The sequence below is a fragment of the Sphaerodactylus townsendi genome, linkage group LG02, assembly GCF_021028975.2.
Source record: "Sphaerodactylus townsendi isolate TG3544 linkage group LG02, MPM_Stown_v2.3, whole genome shotgun sequence".
Taxonomy (NCBI): Eukaryota; Metazoa; Chordata; class Lepidosauria; order Squamata; family Sphaerodactylidae; genus Sphaerodactylus; species Sphaerodactylus townsendi.
The window spans coordinates 144,220,021-144,239,927 of record NC_059426.1 but is presented as its reverse complement, the minus strand read 5'-3'; the positions used below and the strand labels follow the sequence as shown (position 1 = coordinate 144,239,927).

The 19,907-nt window shown below is 43.8% G+C and overlaps 1 protein-coding gene across 1 annotated transcript in view; it reads left to right on the top strand.

Annotated features, from left to right (window-relative positions):
- Positions 1-19,907, top strand: part of SPTLC2 (serine palmitoyltransferase long chain base subunit 2) — a 100,628-nt gene that overhangs the window by 13,119 nt on the left and 67,602 nt on the right. Inside the window, exon 2 of the mRNA XM_048485017.1 lies at positions 12,089-12,283. Coding sequence (XP_048340974.1) covers positions 12,089-12,283 — 195 coding nt within the window. The remainder of the gene's footprint in view (positions 1-12,088; positions 12,284-19,907) is intronic.

Sequence of the window (19,907 nt, the reverse complement as noted above, 5' to 3'; positions counted from 1 at the left end):
TTGAAAGCAATTCCCTTATTCCAGAAGAATGTTTTATTGGACTTTTTTCAATGCCCCTGAATTTTCTATTGGAATACAGTCCAAGAAGAACTGTTTTTGTTTATTTTTCCACCCCCCCCCCCCACCCATGGCTTCCCCCTCCTATTTTGCTAGCTAGATATATTTGTAAAATTTTGTTTGAGGGTTTTGATGTGGTGCAGTAGTTTGGATGCAACTCCATTCATTGCGATATTATGGTACCCCCCCCAAAAAATCTTGAGGATCAATCTTCCATCCCTATTTTCAGTTGTATCCTCCTTGAGTTTGGAGCAAATTAGGGAAGGAAGTTTTACCTTTGAAAGGCATTTGCTGCGGCTCTGTGATTATTTCATGTAAGTAAGGCAAGTCAGCAGTCCTTTCAGAGATAATGCTTTTCATAACTGGGTTCCTTAGATTAATGGGAATACTACTTTGAAGCAGCTGTAGGATTGGCACAAAGTACAGTTGAGCAGGCAGATCCTGCCAGATATTCCATGGAATTAAGAACATTTCAGTGTAAGTAGTCGTTTCCTTCTATTGCTCTTTTTTTACTGTATTTACTGCATAAAAATTAATGCTTTAGATATCTGATAGACCAATAATTTAAAACTACGATTGTACTATTGTGTTTAATGCATGTGGGTTATAGCTGGAATGGGGTATGTTACTAGAGATCATTCCTTCTGGTCCCCTTTTGAGAAATTGCAGCATAGTGAAATGCTGTCCCTTGCAGTGTCTTTCCTTATTTGTACCTCTTTCTCAAAGCCCAACGCCAAACATGCTAACTTGCAGAGCCAGCCCAGCCATCTTTCCTTCATCCTGTTATCTCTTTCCATGACTTGATATTCCCTTCCCTATTAATCATTTCTTCATAGAGTATGTTATCATTCTTCTTTCTTGTCTCTCTATCATGGTAAACTTCCTTAGAGATTTTAGAGGTGAAACTGAGGAACAAAGCCTTAGACTAGTCTTTTTCCAAATTCCAAAAAATCTCTACCATTTCTCCATTGGAATTCTGGCAATATAATCCTTTAAAGTTTCCTTCTTAGCAATTATTTTTCTGTATAGTTCTGAAAAGAGACAAACTGTTCTTGTGTCTCCTTTTCTGAGTGAGTAATCTTGCTGTTCTTCTTAATCACTGTGGTAGTTCTTTTATCAGTTTCTTTTCTCAGGCATATGTTAAATCTTCCTGATTTATTTGCATGTTCAAAAGTTTTTTGCTTCAAATTTTTTTATTTGGTTTGCATTTTTTCAGTTTCAAATTCGTCTAATTGATTCCGTAACATTTTTATTTCAGGTTTTTTTTGTCCAGTTTCTATTTATATTGCTCATTCAGAATTTTTATCCTATTTATGATGGGGTTTTTTATTTCACCTTTTGTTTGTTCTGTTTGGCAAACTATCAATTTTCTCTCATATATTCTTTACTACTTGTTTCCCAGCTCATTGTGTTTGACATGCCTTCAGTTCTGTTTATTTTGAAAAATTCCTCCAAATCTTCACATTTTAACTACATCTTTTTTCAGTAGAAGATTATCTTCTAATCACCATCTTCATCCTTTTCTCATTGTCTGCCATGATCGGCATAATTCTTTGGGGTTTCTCCCATCTTTTGTAGATTGGTGAATAATAAAGTTTTCGAGATCCAACACATATCAATTCTGGTATATGACTGAAGTCTGCCTGAATAGAACATATAATTTCTCATATTTGAATTTTTAACATGCCACAAGTCCACTAGATTTAGTAATTTCATATGCGAGAACACATTTTTAGGAAGTTTACCTCCTTTTAAAAATAAATCTATCCTCATTTGGATCTATTACTACATTCATGTCTCAAATTAAGATTACTTCCCCTTATTGAAAGTCCAGTACTAAATGAAACAGTTTTTTAAAAAAAATTCTTTGGAATTATTGAGTGCATAAGCATTCTCTCTTTATTAAGAGTTACCATAAGAAGTTGAATTCACTCCTTTTCCTCAATAATATATTTAGAAGATCTTGACATATTTTTTGCTTCCATTTTATCTACTACTAGAGGCTCTTCCCAATGTTTCTTGAGGATGTTATTTTTTTTTAATGGATAAATTTTACCCAAATATTTCTGGGAACTTTATTCTTTCAATCAAATCTTGAGTTGATTCTGTATATTTGCTCAATCTCTGGGGTTCTTCGTTAATTTTTAAATAGTCTTTTATCAGATTGCGAAAGTCTCCTTCTAGATCTGACTCGCCAAATTGTTCTGAAATTCCTCTGAACTGCAAATTATTACTTCATCCATGGACTTCCAAAGAAGTCCACTCTTTCTTCCACCTTTTGTAATCTCTTTCTTGGTCTTTCAGGTGAAGGTCAGATTTTTGTTCTCTCTCCTTTATTTTGCCAATTTCTTTACTGATCTTGTATTTTTTCCCCTCAGTTTCTACAAATTCTTTTACAAGTCCCAACTGTACACTTTTTAATTCTTCTTTCATATTTTGTTCTGATAATTTGATTTGTGATGAGATCTCTTTTTAATGTCTTGAACTTCTTTTCTTATATCTTGGATTTATCTCTTTAATATTTCATTTGAACTCTTAACTTGCTTCAATATTTCTCTAAGGCGGATTCCACATGGGCCAAAAACAGCGGTGTGAAAACGGCGTAAAAGGGTTTAAAATGGTGTAAAAGGGTTTACATTGTTTTCACACCGCTGTTTTTGGCCCATGCAGAATCCGCCTAAGAGTATCTATTGAAACTCAGATTTCTTCTTCCTCCTCAGGTGGTACCTTCTTGCCAGCTTTTTTGAACTGGGCCATTATTTTACATCTTTTTTTCCTCACGCTTTGGTATAATATTTTATAAGTTTGCCATACATCAACATCAATAATACACTATTAGCTCCATTAAATGTTAGGTTTTGAACATTAAATGCAAGTTAAAAGGGTGAGGGGATTGAAGCTACTGTTAAGGGCTTTTCCTGCACTGCCTTAATGAAGCAGGAAGCAAACTGAGCCTGGTGACTCAACCAGGAAACAGGAAGTTGTTAAAGATGGCCCTGCCTCCTTGAGCAACTGGTGGGAATCACCTAAAGATCAAGATACCTTCCTCTTTATAGCAAGAACACTGACAACTCTTCCAAACTGTTCTCTGCCACCTTATTTCAGATATTTATACCCTACCTTCCCACAGCACAAGTAATTTTAGAGCATTAATTAATACAACGTTAAATTCAAACTGACCGGAGAAACAGTAGTGACAATAGAAGCATTCTTTAAGAAGTCAGCAGCATTCTGAAATAAAGAGTTTACCACTGTGTAGTCAGAGAGAAAATAATGGACCATTAATTCAGTAAGTAAACAAGCATATATAAAGTTAGAAAAATGGAGTCATTCTCCTCAGCACCTCCTCTGCAAAGTCATTCCAGAGCTTTGGGTCAGTTGTGGTAAAGGCTGTACTTTGTGAGTATTTGTACTTATAATGCATAGAACACACAACAGGGGCTGTCCCACAGAAGTGAGCTAGTGAATGAGCACCTAATGGTAAAGGCCTAGAAACTGCTAGATCATCTGTGCAAAAACCACCTGGTGGGCACTTTCACATATGCCGAATAATGTGTTATCAATCCACTTGCAGTCTGTTGTATCCATCATTTGAAAGTGAATTTTGCCATTTCACACAGTAGAATCCTGATGCAGAGTGCATTGAAAGTGGATTGAAAGAGCATTATTTCGATGTGTGAAAGCACCCATAGTTCATACATCAGTTTCTTCAGTACCAACAATGAAATTCAATATTAGTTTTCTGTTGATGGCAAACAGACAGACATGGGGACATGGGAATAATGAAAGCCTAGGAGATGAAAGATCTTTTATTTGGACTAAGATTTACCCTGCGCTTCCAATTACTTCAGGGTTTACAACAGGGACTACCAAAATAAAACTGATGATGAGTTTACTGTTTGAGCAAACTGGGCCAGTTAACATCCTGCCCATCTTGAATGGGAATAATAATCCCAACCAATAAGTAAATCAGTCTTTTGACACCTATTCAATCATATTCATCGCTAAAGTCTGAAATCCCGCCCTCCCACTCCAGTTGATGTTGCAACCTGCATTCAAGTGCCTAACATGTAAACATTAAAGCAATTATACAAACCAGGTTTCTGTATATAAAACAATTTAAAAATAGAAGCAGAGTCCTATACAGTATACCCCAAACAAAGCAAACTTCACCTTATCATCTTTGGTTAACAAGTTCACAGATATCTGAGAAAAGTACATTGTCATCCTTCAATGGCTACAGATCTTTTAAGAATCACTCTGAACTTCCGTAACATGGCGGTGTGGGAGCCTTTGATTTGTGCTTTCACCCACATCCATTGAGGAGCAAAATCTCACTAGCAAGCACAAGTCTTTACTCTCACCATCTCGCCCTCCCAACTCTGGGATCTGTGATATGACAGCTGGGGTTGAAGCAGTGGTTCTCAACCTTCCTTGTGCCACAACCCTTTAATACAGTTCCTCATGTTGTGGTGACCCCCACCCCTAACAGTTATCCATTTTACAGATGGAGAACACTGATCAGAGAGTCTTAGGCGACCCCTGTGAAAGGGTCATTCGACCCCCAAAGGGGTCCTGACCCCCAGGTTGAGAACCACTGGGTTGAAGGATCCTGACAGGGCCCCTAAACTCTTGATTACATCAAGATCAGTGGCTGTAAGCAGGTAGAAAGCCTTAAGTGGTTGCCTCGACCTCCTTTACTTTCCTTTTCTCTCTTTACTTCTATTTTGAATGGATCTTATAATGACTAGAGGAAGAACACCTTTATGCTTGATTCGATATATTTGAAAGTAAGCAGTGCAGGTCTCTGCTGCAAAGGGAGAAACACTTGCAGTCTGGGTTTACTCATGAGTAATTTTATCCTCATGTAAGAAATCTAGAAGCTGTATTTCTAAAACCATGCATAAAATCCTTCTCTGAAAAATTAGCTCATCAGATTGGCAAATCAGACGGCAAAAGGCTGCCATTTTCTTCTGAAGCTTAAAAAAAAAGAACATAAGAAAGAGCCTGCTGGATCAGACCAGAGTCCATCTAGTCCAACCCTCTGCTACTCGCAGTGGCCCACCAGATGTCTTTGGGAGCTCACATGCAGGATGTGAAAGCAGCGGCCTTCTGCTGCTCCCCTTCCGAGAAGGAGGAGGAAAATAGATGTCCGAAACTGCAGCTGAGCTCCCTGTAGAAACTTTCTGTGAATGTCCCAGACCCCAATGATCACCTGCTCCATTTCCCTCTTTCCAGGCTTTTTTGTCTTCTACCTGACAAATAATCATAATTTTGGAGTCAGACTAAATTATGTTTAGTAAATGGTTGCAAAGGCTTCTTATTGTAACTAATTTTGAGTACAGAATTTGAGTCTCCATGCAAGAGCATTCACAGCCTTACTTCGTAGCATTGTTCTCTTACCACTATTTCATAATGCGATAGAAAGTTAAGTTACTTAGAACCACTTATTTCTAAATGTTTCCTTTGCCCCATCTCGTCTTCACAGTTGCTTTGCATGTCTTCCTCTCTGCCATTCTCACCTTTGTCTAAGTCAGGGGTAGGGAACCTGCGGCTCTCCAGATGTTCAGGAACTACAATTCCCATCAGCCCCTACCAGCATGGCCAATTGGCCATGCTGAAAGGGGCTGATGGGAATTGTAGTTCCTGAACATCTGGAGAGCCGCAGGTTCCCTACCCCTGGTCTAAGTTCACACATGCTGACATTTTAAAGTCAGATCAAAAGTAAAAATGTCAAATGAAAATAAGGTCACTTTTTTCCTGACATAAAGACAATAAGAGAACTACCTTTGTTGCCCTAAGAGGAACTGAGTTGACCATATTTCTCAGAGCTTTTTTGTTTGTTTGCAGCTACAATCGTTTATGAACGATCAGCTTATTGGGGGGGGGGGGGTAGAGGAGAACAGGGCTAACTACTTCAAATACCTCTCTGCCAGCAAAAATCATCTTAATGTTTGGTTGATTAGGCACCTCAAACTACACAGCCCCTGGCACAAGTTGACATTTTGGGTAAGTGATGAGAAGAATGAATTTGTATCCTACGAATGGCTGAGGAGCTATTCAGTCTGATTGTTTGAAAAAGAATGTGATGGGCCAATAGGGATAAGGTTAAAGTCCAAGAAAAGAAGACAAACAGCTGCTGCTATTCTACAGAGATATACAGCGAGTTTTGCTATTTCTGTAGTACTCCCTCCCCCTTACTTCTTTTGTCCTGCTTGCACTATAATAGATTTTGCAGAGAGTCATGTAGGGCTTTTCTGTTGGTTTGTTGTTGTTTTTTGTCACTTCTGGCTCCATACAACTTTGGTTTTGTCCCCTGATTTCCACATGCATTTTTCTGCCTGTATTGCAGTTATTTGTTTCCCCCATGTGTTTTTTTCCTCCTGCTCTTTTGAGACCCCTTTTACCCTGAATGTTTTTCTGGAAGCCAATTTTGGGTCAGCTTCCCCTTTGTCTCACTGTGTGGAGTATAATGTGCTTGCTTCCCCCGATGGAGGAATGGTGTTCCCCTTTGGAGTTTGTTGTTCTGGGATGGAATTCTTACCAAGGTTTTGAGCAGACCAGTGTCAGATATAAGCGACGCCATCGCTTGTTCTCTTCGTGGACTGTGTGTGCTGACTATTCCCTTGAACTACAAGCTCCTTTTCTATAGGATTCCCATCACCAAATCCCCCTGTCTGTGTTCTTAGCATGTGCAACATGGATCATGTCCTGTCCTCTGAGCTGTGGAGGTCTTGACTGAGGTTTATATCCTAAGGTATGGGGGTAGGGTTTTGGGATATGATTAGAGGCTGGGTGGAGATTGTGTTTCCAGTCTTCATGTAATCTGTGTAAATCATATCAGCGTTGTCTTATACCAGCGGGGCAGGCTGACCAGGGGGCGGGGGAGATGTTGGTTAAGACCTGCTCCTTCCCAGCACTATTAATTTCTGCTCTAATGTTGGAGTTACACTTGTCAGTACCTGCCCAGCTTGGGACAAGTGTATTTCTGTGTTACACTATCATAGGGCTTAGTTGTCGTAAGGCAAGGATTAGTATGTCTCCCTTAATATGCTGTGAACTTTTCTGTGCTTTAGCTCCCCCTCCACATGTATCAAGTGCACTCTAGTTAAAGCTCATGGTACAATATATCTATTGGAAGAATAGTCTTGTAGACCCTTAGTTTTATCTGTTATTAGACTTTTGTTTATAGTAGACACAGACGGAAAGATAATTAAACCTTTTTACATGGTGGAAGTTTGACCTAGGAACAGGTCTTTGCAGCTGTCTGTGTAGTATATATTTATCTCAAAGCTATCCATTATGTTAACGTGTATCCTTTTGTTCATATTGTTGTAGCAGAAAAGAGGGGTTCTTAACAGAAAAAATTGAGTTAACAATGTGCAATTTACTAAGTGGTGCTATGTCATATCATGGATGTGCCTGTGTGGCCACCAAAAATATGCATGTTTACATTTTACACAGTTGTCATGGACAGGGCAAACTCACTTTGTGTGTGCGCGGTGCTGTCACAGCTGACTTACGGTAACCCTGTAGGGTTGGCAAACCATGAATAGAAGAGCTGTCATAGAGCTTAAAAAAAGAAATCAACATTCATGTATGCATACTGAGTCTCAATGACCATGTTTTCTTCAGCTGGCATTGATAAATACATATTTCTTTCGTCCAGATATTAAAGTTTACTTTCCATTTATATCGTTCGCTTTGATTTCAGGAACAAACTAAGCATCAGTGCTGCATTTCTTGGGTAGCCCTGATATACGAGTGCACAGTATGAAAAGTCAGTTGCTTAACGTGAACTGGAGACGTGATGGTACCTTGCCCCTTTTTGCTGATGCAGTATTAAGGATGCTCAAGGATCTAATAAGGGTACAATATCCCCACATTATGAAAGGTGTGTCTGTGTCCTGTTCTCCCATATCTGGTGGCAAAGGATATTTGTGGTTAGCGTTCAGGTCTGCATGCCTCCTCCCCATTGGTCAAGCATTGACAGCCACCATGGTATAGTGGTTAGAGTGTTGGACTAGGATCTGGGAGACCCAGGTTTGATCCCCCCCGCCTTCTGCTGTGAAAGCTTGCTGGGTGGCCTTGGGTCAGTCCACACGCTCATCAGCCTAACCTACCTCTCGCTGTTGTTAGTGAGGATAAAATGGAGTTGAGGAAAAGATCTCTCTGCAACAAAACGAAGGAGGTAATTAATTAAGGTACCACAAGCGGCTTTCACGCCAGAATCATTGGTGCTGTGTGGGGAGGGCTGTATGGCCGTGTTCTAGCAGCATTCTCTCCTGACGTTTCGCCTGCATCAGATCCTCTGAAGATGCCAGCCACAGATGCAGGCGAAACGTCAGGAGAGAATGCTGCTAGAACACGGCCATACAGCCCGGAAACCACACAGCACCCAAATTAAGGTACCTTTTGAGAAGGGAGCTTGCCTTGGAAGTCTTTCCCACTCTGTAGAGTTAAGGGGAAGCTTTTGCTTTGTTTTGGGGCTAAGAGGGACATAGCCTCAGGCAATGAAATCAGATGACATGACATGTAGAAGATGATCACATCTGAAAGGGAGAGAGGAAAATGTGCGTAAAGTGAATGTGTGGCTTTGTCCTCATTGGTTATGTTTTGCTTGAAACTAATACAGGAAATTCATGTGTAGGCTTATGCTTGATGATATTCATGGATATAGCTTTGTCTCCCCCCCTCTTTTTTTTTGCTTTTAACTTACACTAAAAGCCAGACACCCAACAATACACTGATTAGTACAAATCAATGTAAAATTCATTCCTCTCTCCCATCTTTTGCTGTGTTTTGATCTTCATTTGCTCCCTTAACAGTGGCTGCTGTGACAGAAGAAGCCCCAAGTGGCAGAATTTCCCTTTCAGGATCTTGACAGTAGGCTTTGCAGCTCTGTTAACAATAGGACATTTGGGAGGACATTGATTCATAGAGTCGCCATAAGTCCAAAGCAACTTGGAGGTGCTTGACACACACACGTCTGCCCTTAAGTCCCTCTCTTGCTAGTCCACTTGGGTTTGGTCAATGATGCATAGTTCCTCCCCTCTCTGAATACCCTATATGTCAGTGATAGCGAACCTTTTCAAGACCGAGTGTCCAAATTGCAACCCAAAATCCACTTATTTATCGCAAAATGCCAATACAGCAATTTAACCTGAATACTGAGGTTTTAGTTTAGCAAAAACAGTTGGCTTCAAGGTGTGCGTTACTCGGGAGTAAGCTTGATGGTAGTTGGTGGCTTTGCTTTGAAGCAACCATGCAACTCTTCCATCGGGTGAATCACGACCCTAGGAGAGTTTACTCAGAAGCAAGTCCCGTTGCCAGCAAGTGAGCTTACTCCCAGATAAAGGATCATGCTTTAGTACTTTGCATGAAAATCAGTGGGGTTTAACAGTGCTTAACAGGATTACCTACACTACTTCCCCAAAAGTAGGTCTTAGGTTTAATGCTAATAATCAAGCCCAGCTGCCCAGGCCAGCCTAAATGTGGGGACTCTGTTTGTGTGTGCCCACAGAGAGGGCTCTGAGTGCCACCTCTGGCACCCATGCCATAGGTTCGCCGCCACTGCTATATGTAGTCTTGCCCCAGACCTATTCTTTCTTTAGTTTATTGTCTTCACTGCCTGTGAAGTGGGTACAGAACAGAAAAAAATGTACTTTTGGCAGTCAGTGCCTTTATTTTGTTTCATAAAATATGATGGTAATAGAATTTTTTTAAAAAGGCCCAGATTTTCTCACCTCATCTAGAGGGCAGTGTCTCCAGTCAGTTGGAGAGCTTCCTGAAACTCCCTACAGGTTTGGGGTAATTGGTTGGAAAGTGAGTTTAACGTGCCTATAAATCTTTTGGAAATTCAAGTAGTCAGGTATGCTTTTGCATCTGGAAGGGAATAGGGAGAACACTCCAAGCGCTCAAAAACTTTTTGATGCCTTCCGGTCAGTTCACCGTGGCTGGCCTGGGCCTGTGCAGTCCCCATGCGGGTCTGCACAGAAGACTCAGTGAACAACAGTTACTGGTGAGCGTAACTTTGTTTTCAGTGCTACATGTAATTTTATTGAAGGTTAAAGTAGTTGATGTCAACAGAGGATTTCTGTGGATAGAAAGGAAGGGTTTTTGTACATTCTCCAGCTCCTTGACCCTTGAAGTAGTCGCACATCCCAACCTAGTCTCATTCAAGCAACGAGTTGAAGCCCTTAGACTCCAATAATCAGACCGCCATCTATCATAACTGCAGAATGTCTGACTTACAAGAATATGCCTTTGTAACTGTTTGATCATGGAAAGTGGAAGTTGCCATGCATAGACGTTTTTGATCTGCTGTGTTCAGTTAAATGTAAAACAAATCTCTTTAGTTTGGAGAGGAGACGTCTGAGGGGGGATATGATTGAAGTCTATAAAATTATGCATGGGGTAGAAAATGTTGACAGAGAGATTTTTTTCCTCTCTTTCTCACAATACTAGAATCAGGGGGCATACATTGAAAATGCTGGGGGGAAGAATTAGGACTAATAAAAGGAAACACTTCTTCACGCAACGGTGTGATTGGTGTTTGGAATATGCTGCCACAGGAGGTGGTGATGGCCACTAACCTGGATAGCTTTAAAAGGGGCTTGGACAGATTTATGGAGGAGAAGTCGATTTATGGCTATCAATCTTGATCCTCCTTGATCTCAGATTGCAAATGCCTTAGCAGACCAGGTGCTCAGGAGCAGCAGCAGCAGGCGGCCATTGCTTCCACATCCTGCACGTAAGCTCCCAAAGGCCACTGCGAGTAGCAGAGTGCTGGACTAGATGGACTCTGGTCTGATCCAGCAGGCTAGTTCTTATGTTCTTATGTTCTTAAATGCAGTGATGGAGCTGTTGAACGTGGCAGCTATGCAAAGTTGAATGTGGCAGCTGTGCTGTGCTTTCTGTCATAGCAGCCATGTTGTCCTGATTGGAACTAGAGAGAGTCTTCTGCAAGGATGTCAACTTTCTCCATCACTGGGCGTCATTCATATCAAGACAATCTGATTTTGTCAGCTCTGCTATGTGTAGGTTTGCAAACAGCCTGATAACTAGTCACTTTGAGAACCTCCAGTCTCTCCTTGGCTCCCAGTGCAAATTATGCTCAGAGCCAGCTGCTCTGAGAAACTAAAAAGGTAAAGGTGGTCCCCTCTGCAAGCATCTGGTCATTACTGACCCATGGGGCAATGCCCCACTACAGCATTTATTAGGCAGACTGTGTTTGCAGAGTGGTTTGCAATTGCCTTCCCCATCATCTTCACTTTACTCCCAGCAAACTGGGTACTTATTTTACTGACCTCAAAAGGATGGAAGGCTGTCCACCTTGAGCCAGCTACCTGAAACCAACTTTTGCTGAGATCGAACTCAGATTGGGAACAGAGCTTTTGACTACAGTACTGCAGCTTACCATTTTGCGCCTTGGAGCTCCTTTCAGAATAACTGCAAGAGAGCAACATTTCAGGTGATAGAAGTGTCAACACTGTTGCACTCTTATAGCTAAATCTGATAGCTTCATCTTCATGGAGAACCTTGGTAGCACAATATGGGCACACAGTGTCCTCCAGCCTTATTTGACTTTATATGTTGGTGGCTGACTCCATGACCTACTAAACTCTTGTACTGTCATCGAATAATGTGGGCAAGCTGGATGTGTGTTGATCTCTCTTCTGGAGTCCAATGCAAAGACTTACAAGGACCATCATTTGCTAGTTCCTAACCATTCTTAAGATTGGAAACTCTGGTTATGGCTTCTTTTGTATGTGAATTTATTCTCATACACTTGTAGTGTTCATTGAGAGCGGCATAATCTGGCATTATAGTCCATCTGGGAGGAAGAAGTAGCATAGAAACTTAAGTGTAGTAGTATTGTGGCAATGGGATGGCTTCTGGAAAGGTGGCTCAGTGAAACGTGGTCTTGCTGGACTGACCAGTGGTTCCTGAATACCACAAAGATTTGATATGAAGTTCTTGGGAAACTGGTGGTATCTACATGTTTTTAATACAATTTCTTTTGTCCCAGATTCATCATATTACCCACAATGGAGCCATGTATAAAAGACCCTTCCTTGAAGATTTTGAAGAAACTCCAATGCTGGTTGCAGTGCTGACTTATGTAGGCTATGGTGTTCTCACCCTTTTTGGATATCTTCGAGACTTTTTGCGGTACTGGAAAATTGAGAAATGTCGTAATACAACAGAGAGAGAAGAGCAATTGGTAAGTATTTCCAAATAAGTGGTTGAGGCGATGGGGTTGCAGGTGAAGCCACTCACAGTGAGGGGACCAAACTTTTTAGCAAACACCTAGCTTTCCTTTTCTAGTCAAATGTAGTGTTTTTATAATTGGTTTGATCTGAAAACTTAATGAAGTAGCTACGGTGGGGATACCCTGCTTGTTCGAAATATATAGATACAGGCCCTCAAAGACATTCTAAAATGGTTGTCATAATTGGGTAGCATTGTGCTCAGCTTTACAGTTCATAGGAGACCTGGAATTTATTATAACTTAATATTTTTAACTTAAAATGCTTTATGAGAGTCACAGGTCTCACTCCAAATGACAAATTGACTGGGGCAGTGAATTGACCTAACAAGGAGATGTTTGACTATTGAAGATTAAAGAAAAGATTAATAGAATTTGCTGGTGCATTGTTATGGTAATATTAGAGCAGATTTTGTCAGGATGGTCAAATTTGAATCTTTCACATATTTTCCTATTGAGGGTTAATGAGTGATGGCCTGTTTTATGGTCCTGTCAAAATATGGTAACAGCTGGTTCTTCTTTGTGGATCTTCTGTGTAGTCCCACATTGGGACTGCGCATGTGCAGGTCTATCACGGATAGAACAAAAAGTTTCTTTTCTGTAACTGTAGTCTTAAGATGCACTTATTCTCCATTGAACCAGAGGACATCTGGGTATTCTTCATCAACCCATCAGGGAGGCAGGAATACTTAATTGATTTCTAGCTTCCTTCGTTTGTTGGGAACTGTTCCTTTGCCCTCCAGTTCTTTTCCTGCCTCAGGGAGAACAGTACTGTTAATACCGGCGTATAAGACAACTGGGCGTATAAGACGACCCCCCCCCCCCCACTCTTCCAGTTAGAATATAGAGTTTGGGATATACTCGCCGTATAAGACTACGTCAAATGCTTATGACATGCAGCTGCTGGACGTCTCTAGGAGAACTCCGAAGAATCGTGCCCCGAACAACTTGGGGAAATTTTCCCACTCAGAGGAAGAGGAGAAACTTGACCCCCCCTTTCACATTCACCAAGTTTCCAGATCATCTCTCTCTCGGGGGGGCGGGGGGGCGCACTGACAGTCTCCCAGTCAACTGCTCCAGGCACCACCACTGCCTTTCACTCCCCCCACCAAGATCCAGCACAGTTCTGAAGGCAGGCGCCGCACGCCAACGCCAGGGGGGAGGATAAGCGAGGCGCCGGGCACCCCCAGAGCATGCAGGAGAAGGAGGGAGACCTGCTGGGAGGTCCGTCTGGAGGGGCCGGAGCCAGCGGGTGGCTGCGTCCATGCCGGGGGGGGGGGGGTAGCGCCTCGGTCTTGCTGGCATGTGTTGTCATTTAGATTATAAAACACGTTTTTAATAAAGTGGTTCTGCTGTGTCTTTTGCCCTGCCTCGCCCTCAGGAGACCGGCAGGCTGATCTTTGTGTGGAAGGAAGCGAGAACTTGGGTGCTCTATCTGGGAAACAGCTCCTGAGCTCCACTCCGCTTGCAGAGGTGCTGGCGGGGTGAAGAGTGCGCATGTCCCCGGGGGACAGGGGGACAAAAAGTTGGTCTGCCCCTGCATGCGGTTCTGCTGGAAGGATGTGCAAGAAACCCATTTCGGAGGGGGATGTTGGTTGAGCCGGGGTGAAGGAGCAGCAAACCAGGCAAAAGAGAAAGTGAAACCAGGAGCCCCTCTCCCATGTTGGCTCCACAGCTCCATCCTTGGGGAGCAGAAAAGTTCGTCAAGTGTGTGTGGGAAGGGGGGGAGCCTCCTGCGCCTTTAAAGAGCTGGTGCATTGGTTCCTGGTTTTGCAGAAATAAGGAAGGGGCTCTTTAGGCACAGGAGTCTCTTCCCATCCAGTAGCAACACCTCCGTCAGCTCGGGAGTAGCCAGCCCCACGGACGCCGACAGGGCTGACTCTAAAGGTAAAGCATGCACTAGGATCATGGCAGGTGGTGGCGACGGGCTGCAGTTGCACAGACAGGGAGGCAGGCAGGCAGGCGGCTGGCCAAGCTAGAGTAGGGCAAGTTTCGTGTTCAGGAGTGAGGAACTGAACCCAGTGCGCGGGGCAGCAGCAGCAGAGCTGCTGCTCCAGATCCTGGGCGCTCAGTACCACCCGCTCAGTACCCAGCGTATAAGACGACCCCAGACTTTACAGATGATTTCCCAGGGTTCAAAAGTAGTCTTATACGCCAGTATATACAGTAGCAGTATAGAGTCTGTCTTGTGCTATCTATACTTTGTCTCTGTAGAAAGTGAAACCACTATAAGGTTTCTTCTCAGTGCTGCCTGCTTTTAAGGGAGGGGACTACAGCCCTTTCTTAGGGCCGTAGAGGTAATGAGGCACTCCTTTTTGGGTGCCATCTAGCCGGCTACTGTCCTTTTGTCTTGTGCTCAGACAAAGGCGGAGTGGGGTGGGGGCTTAGTATTATGATGCCTCGGAGAGAGAAGGTCTTCCTGTCCTTGGAGGAGGACACACAGCTGGAGACCAGCCTATTGCCAGCAAGGGAAGGTACGTCTCAAGACTGGGTGACCCGCTCCCTCTCCCTTGCAATGGCATTGCGCCATGAGGCACACTCCGGCAATGACGATTTTGGCATGAAAATTGCGGCTGTGTCTAAAATGGCTGCCGCAACTGCAGGGAGGCGCGTTTTGGCAGAGAAGAGCCAAGTGTGCTCTGGAGCCCTTCTCCAGGCCCATACTGGCCTGGAATCGGCTTCCAGCATTATTCAAGAGCCAGCAGAACCCATTGACAATCAGGAGGAGGTGGGTAAGAGCCCCTGTACCCTTAAAGCAGAAATATTGCAATTTATTAAGGAGTCTTACTTTATGGAGAGAGCAGCCATGCGTGAAGAGATGGTAAACATGTTCAGAGATCATCGATGGGCGTTACAGCATTTCCAGACCCGCTTCAGGGTTCTCACATATTAGTCCAGACGGACAACATGGCAGCCAAAGCCTATTTGAATCGTCAAAGCGGTTCCAGGTCCTTTCTGCTGCAGAAGGAGGTGAATCTTACTCTACAGTGGGCTCAGATGCATCTCATGTCAGTCCAAGCAGAATACATCTGAGGAATCCTCAATGTCCAGGCGGTCTGGTTGAGCTGGCAGACAATCCATCCGGGAGAGTGGTCCTTCAACAAAGAGGTCTCCTTGATGATTGCACTATCACCAGGCACACCGGTTCTGGACTTTTTTGCGTCTTACCAAAACAGACAGATGCCCAGATTCTTCTCGCAGTTCAAACATCCACTAGCAGAAGCAACAGACGCACTCTCTTCAACATGGCCTCCAGACCTATTGTATGCCTTTCCTCTGATTCCTCTGATTCCCAGAGTCGTGCACAAAATCAGAAAGGAGAGGGCAGAAATCATCCTGGTGGCACTATTGTGGCCCAGAAGACTGTGGTTCACCAATATTCTCAACCTTTTGACACACACACACTCCGCCTTTCCCAGCACAGAAATTTTCTCCACCAAGGACCTGTTCTTCACCCAGAGCCAGGGTGCTTGAGCTTGACCGCATGGAAGTTGAATGGCGGTTGCTAATTTCCAAAGGGTATAGCGCTGGAGTTGCTGACATCATCCTGGCCTCTAGGAGATCTTCCACTAGGCGGATTTACGACATGACCTGAAAGGCATTTGTTCTGTGGTGCTGGAGAAAAAAGGTGAAACCAACATGTCCGTCTGTGGGTGAAATCATTAGTTTTCTTCAGGATGGTTTCAGTTCAGGCTTACGTTCCTCCAATCTTCACCGGCAAGTGGCGGCCGTTGCTTCTGTGGTCCAGTCGCTAGAGGGACATAGTTTGTACTCACATCAGGAGGTTTCTTTGGGGAGCTAGACTTAAAGATAAATCAGTTCGACACCATTTTCCTACTTGGAAACGACACACTGTGTTGCATGCATTAACCAAACTGCCGTTTGAGCCATTGATGAACATTTCCTTAAAATTCCTGAGAATGAAAGTCATCTTCCTTATAGTGGTGATGTCGGCAAGAAGGGTGTTGTAGCGTTGTTGGCAGAGGTCCTACGTACAGATCCAGCATTCATCCCCAGGATGAACTCTAGATTCCATACCCAACAGGAAATTCTCCTTCCTATTTTTTGCCCAGAGCCAAAACATCCAAAACAGGTCTACTGGCTTAAGTTAGAAGAGTACTCAAAGCCTTTCTCACAAGAACTCATGAACTCAGAACCCCATTTTAAGAAGCGCAGACTACTGCTGGCAATGCCTTTGCTAGTATACTGTGTTGCCTGCATATGTGTATATTCCCCACCCCTTCCTCTTTAATGGTTAAATATGAAATCTGTATCGAATGGAATTAGTGAAAGCTTGTATGGTGAATACATTTTTAAAATGTGTTTTTACTACTGGTAGGAGTGACTAGTGGTGAGTGCTGGAGGGTTTTTTTGTGATGGACTGGGGGGGAGGAAGGGAAAGGCTCCCTGGAGTCTCTGTGTTTGTTTTTTTAACTAGCTCATGCCAGCCAGTGGCAGCCGCTACCAGTGGTGAGTGCCTGGAAGGTTTTTTTAATGGGTTGGAGAGGGAGGGAAAGGCTCCTGGGGTGTGTGTGTGTATGTTTTTAACTGCCTTGTGCCTGCCAGTAGTAGCAAGGATGAGTGGTGAGTGCCTGGAGGGTTTTTTTTTTTTTGATGGACCGGGGAGGGAGGGAAAGGCTCAGTAGGGGTGGGGGCAGGGGAGGAGGCGGGGTGACTTGCGTATAAGTCGGGGAGGGACTTTTTCAGCATTAAAAACATGCTGGAAAGTCGACTTATATGCGAGTGTGTACGGTATTTGTTTGTTGGGGATCTCCCATGCTATACCTAGTTTGTTTAATCAGTTCACTCCGTTTACTCTGTTTTGTGAGTCTTCTCTCAAGCAGGGAAGGCTTTAAGTAAATGAAAGAGTATTTATGGCACTGCTAGGCAGAGACTCCGAACTGGAGGGCAAAGAGGCGCTTCCCAACGAACCAAGGAAGCTAGAAATTCATTAAGTATTCCTGCCTCCCTGATTGGTTGATGAAGAATACCCAGATGTCCTCTTCCACTCAATGGAGAAGAACCCTTCACGGGTAAGTCCAATAGTTATTCCCCCTTTTCCTTTAGCGGTAACTTTCCTGCCCAATTGTAGTATGTAAAAGGTGGGGGAGGTGTGCCGTTCCCTCAGTTCTGCATTCGCTGCCATGGAGGATAGATCTTTCCTCTGTAGTTCAGTTATTTCACTAGGTTTCAGGCCATTTCACCGTGTCTGAAGTACACTGCAGTTTTCAAAAAAATGTGCTATTTGTAGCATAATGATGGCTAAAGCAGACCCTCATAAGAAGTGTCTCTTGTGCCTGGAGGAGACTCATATTTCCTCGACGCGTAAGACTTTTTGTTGTTGACTCCTCAGGCAAGGCAAAGTATGGCCTGCCTCAAGGTGGTCTTGTATGAACAGGCACTCAATCCATTGGAGGGAAATGATAAGTCTTCTCCTACCCTATCAGTACTTGTGGCCACTTCGGCCTCTGCTTCAATCCACATGGCTAGGCCGTCTCAGAGCCGCAGCTGAAAAGGTTCAGAAAAAGAAGGGAGGTGACAAGCACAAGGAGTCCCAAGAAGAGACCAGCATCTCAGGAACGTAGGTAACCTGATCAAAAGATCCCTCAACGCTGTTCTCTCTCAAGGTGTCTCAACCAAGGAGCAGGAACCCAGCAAGAGAACCCCATTCTAAATCATTGGAACTGAGGCACTCAGAACTGAGGTGCTTGGCGTTGTGTTCCCCAACACATTGGGACACTCCACAAGCATCAGCACAAGGTGCTGGGAGACTGTCACCCAGAACCAAGCAAGAATCACCCTTGGTTCTAGAGGATCGTTATGGTCAAATTTTGCTGCTCAGTCAGAGCGGATCATCTTCTAGACACTCGTCCATCATTTCCCACATTCAGCAGCATGGAAGGCAATATCTCAAATAAGAAGCCTGCAGAAATCAGACCCCTCCTTTGTATAAGCAGAAGTGCCCATTTGTTTGTTTATTTATTTATTGGTATTTCTATCCCACCCAATCCCCAAAGGGCTCTTAGTCGGATCTGTTATCTGCTTGAGTCCTTTTTGTCTCCATAGTTTTTAATATGGACTGGAAGAAAATCATTAATCTAGGTCAGTGATGGTGAACCTATGGCATGGGTTCCAGAGGTGGCACTCGGAGCCCTTTCTGTGGGCACCTACACACAGAGTTCATCATGTGGGGGGCGGAAAATCACATACACACCACACACACACACATCTAGGCTGGCCTGGGCCACTGAGCACGACATGCGCGCACCATGGTGAGTAGGGAGGACTTGGCTGGCAGGCCTGGTGCCTGTGCTCCGGGTGGCTGCTGCCCAAGGGGGCGGGGCGCAGAGGAGGCAGAGATGCTAGAGAGGCACAGAGTGGTTTGTGTGGGACTTGCTGAAGGATAGAGCAGGCTGGCCCCTGCTCAAGCCGGTGGGGCGGAGGAAGAGGGAGCCAACCGGTTTTTTTCTAAACTAAGGCCTCAACATTCAGGTTTAATTGCTGGGTTGGCACTTTGTGATAAATAAGTGGGTTTTGGGTTGCAATTTGGGCACTCTGTCTCAAAAAGGTTCGCCATCACTGACCTAGGTTGTAATTAAAGAGAAATCCTAGTCCCAGCTCAGTCAGACTGCGATCAGGGCTCTTGGTCAGGCTTGGTATGCTGTCCAGTGAAAGCAAATAAAGATTATGCTATCAAATGGCGGCATGATCAGTTGGTGGCAAATGGCTGTCAAATGGCGGGGCATAGATATCTTTGCCCCCTTTTTTTTTCTTGGGTTCTTAATTTCAAAGGAAGTACAGCACGGAATCTGTTCTTACACTAAGCATCCTGCTGTGGAAGGAAGTGCGTAAATTCCTTGCTTCCATTTTCCTTGAAACTTTTTATAATTCAATGGGAAATAAGTGCCTGGCATTGATGGATGCCTCTTGTCTCCCTCCTTCCCTTTTTATCATCTGCAGCCTTTTACATCTTGGGCCTTTCCGTTCCCTCCTCAGAGGGACCTTTAGATTGCCGGACGCGATGTTTTGTGCGCTGTTTTAAATGGTTTTAATGTGAAATTTAGTGCCCTAATTTTATTATACTGTATATATTTATTGAATGTGCTCTTCTTGTTATTTTAGATTATATGAGTTGTACACCGCCCAGAGCCCTCCGAGGGAGGGCAGTATAAAAGTCGAATGAATGAATGAATGAACTGGTATTGTATACTGGTGCAGGGTGTGGCACAGTCAACCAGTGGAAGGATTGTGACCCCCCACACCCTCTCACAACCTTGTAATTAGTTATTGTAAGAAGTCTATAACTTGGGTGCTGTGTGGTTTCCGGGCTGTATGGCCGTGTTCTAGCAGCATTCTCTCCTGACGTTTTGCCTGCATCTGTGGCTGGCATCTTCAGAGGATCCTCTGAAGATGCCAGCCACAGGTGCAGGCGAAGCGTCAGGAGAGAATGCTGCTAGAACACGGCCATACAGCCCGAAAACCACACAGCACCCAAGTGATTCCAGCCGTGAAAGCCTTCGACAATATAAGTCTATAACTGTTAAATCTGAATTAGGAATTTCAGATTCCTAGAATCACT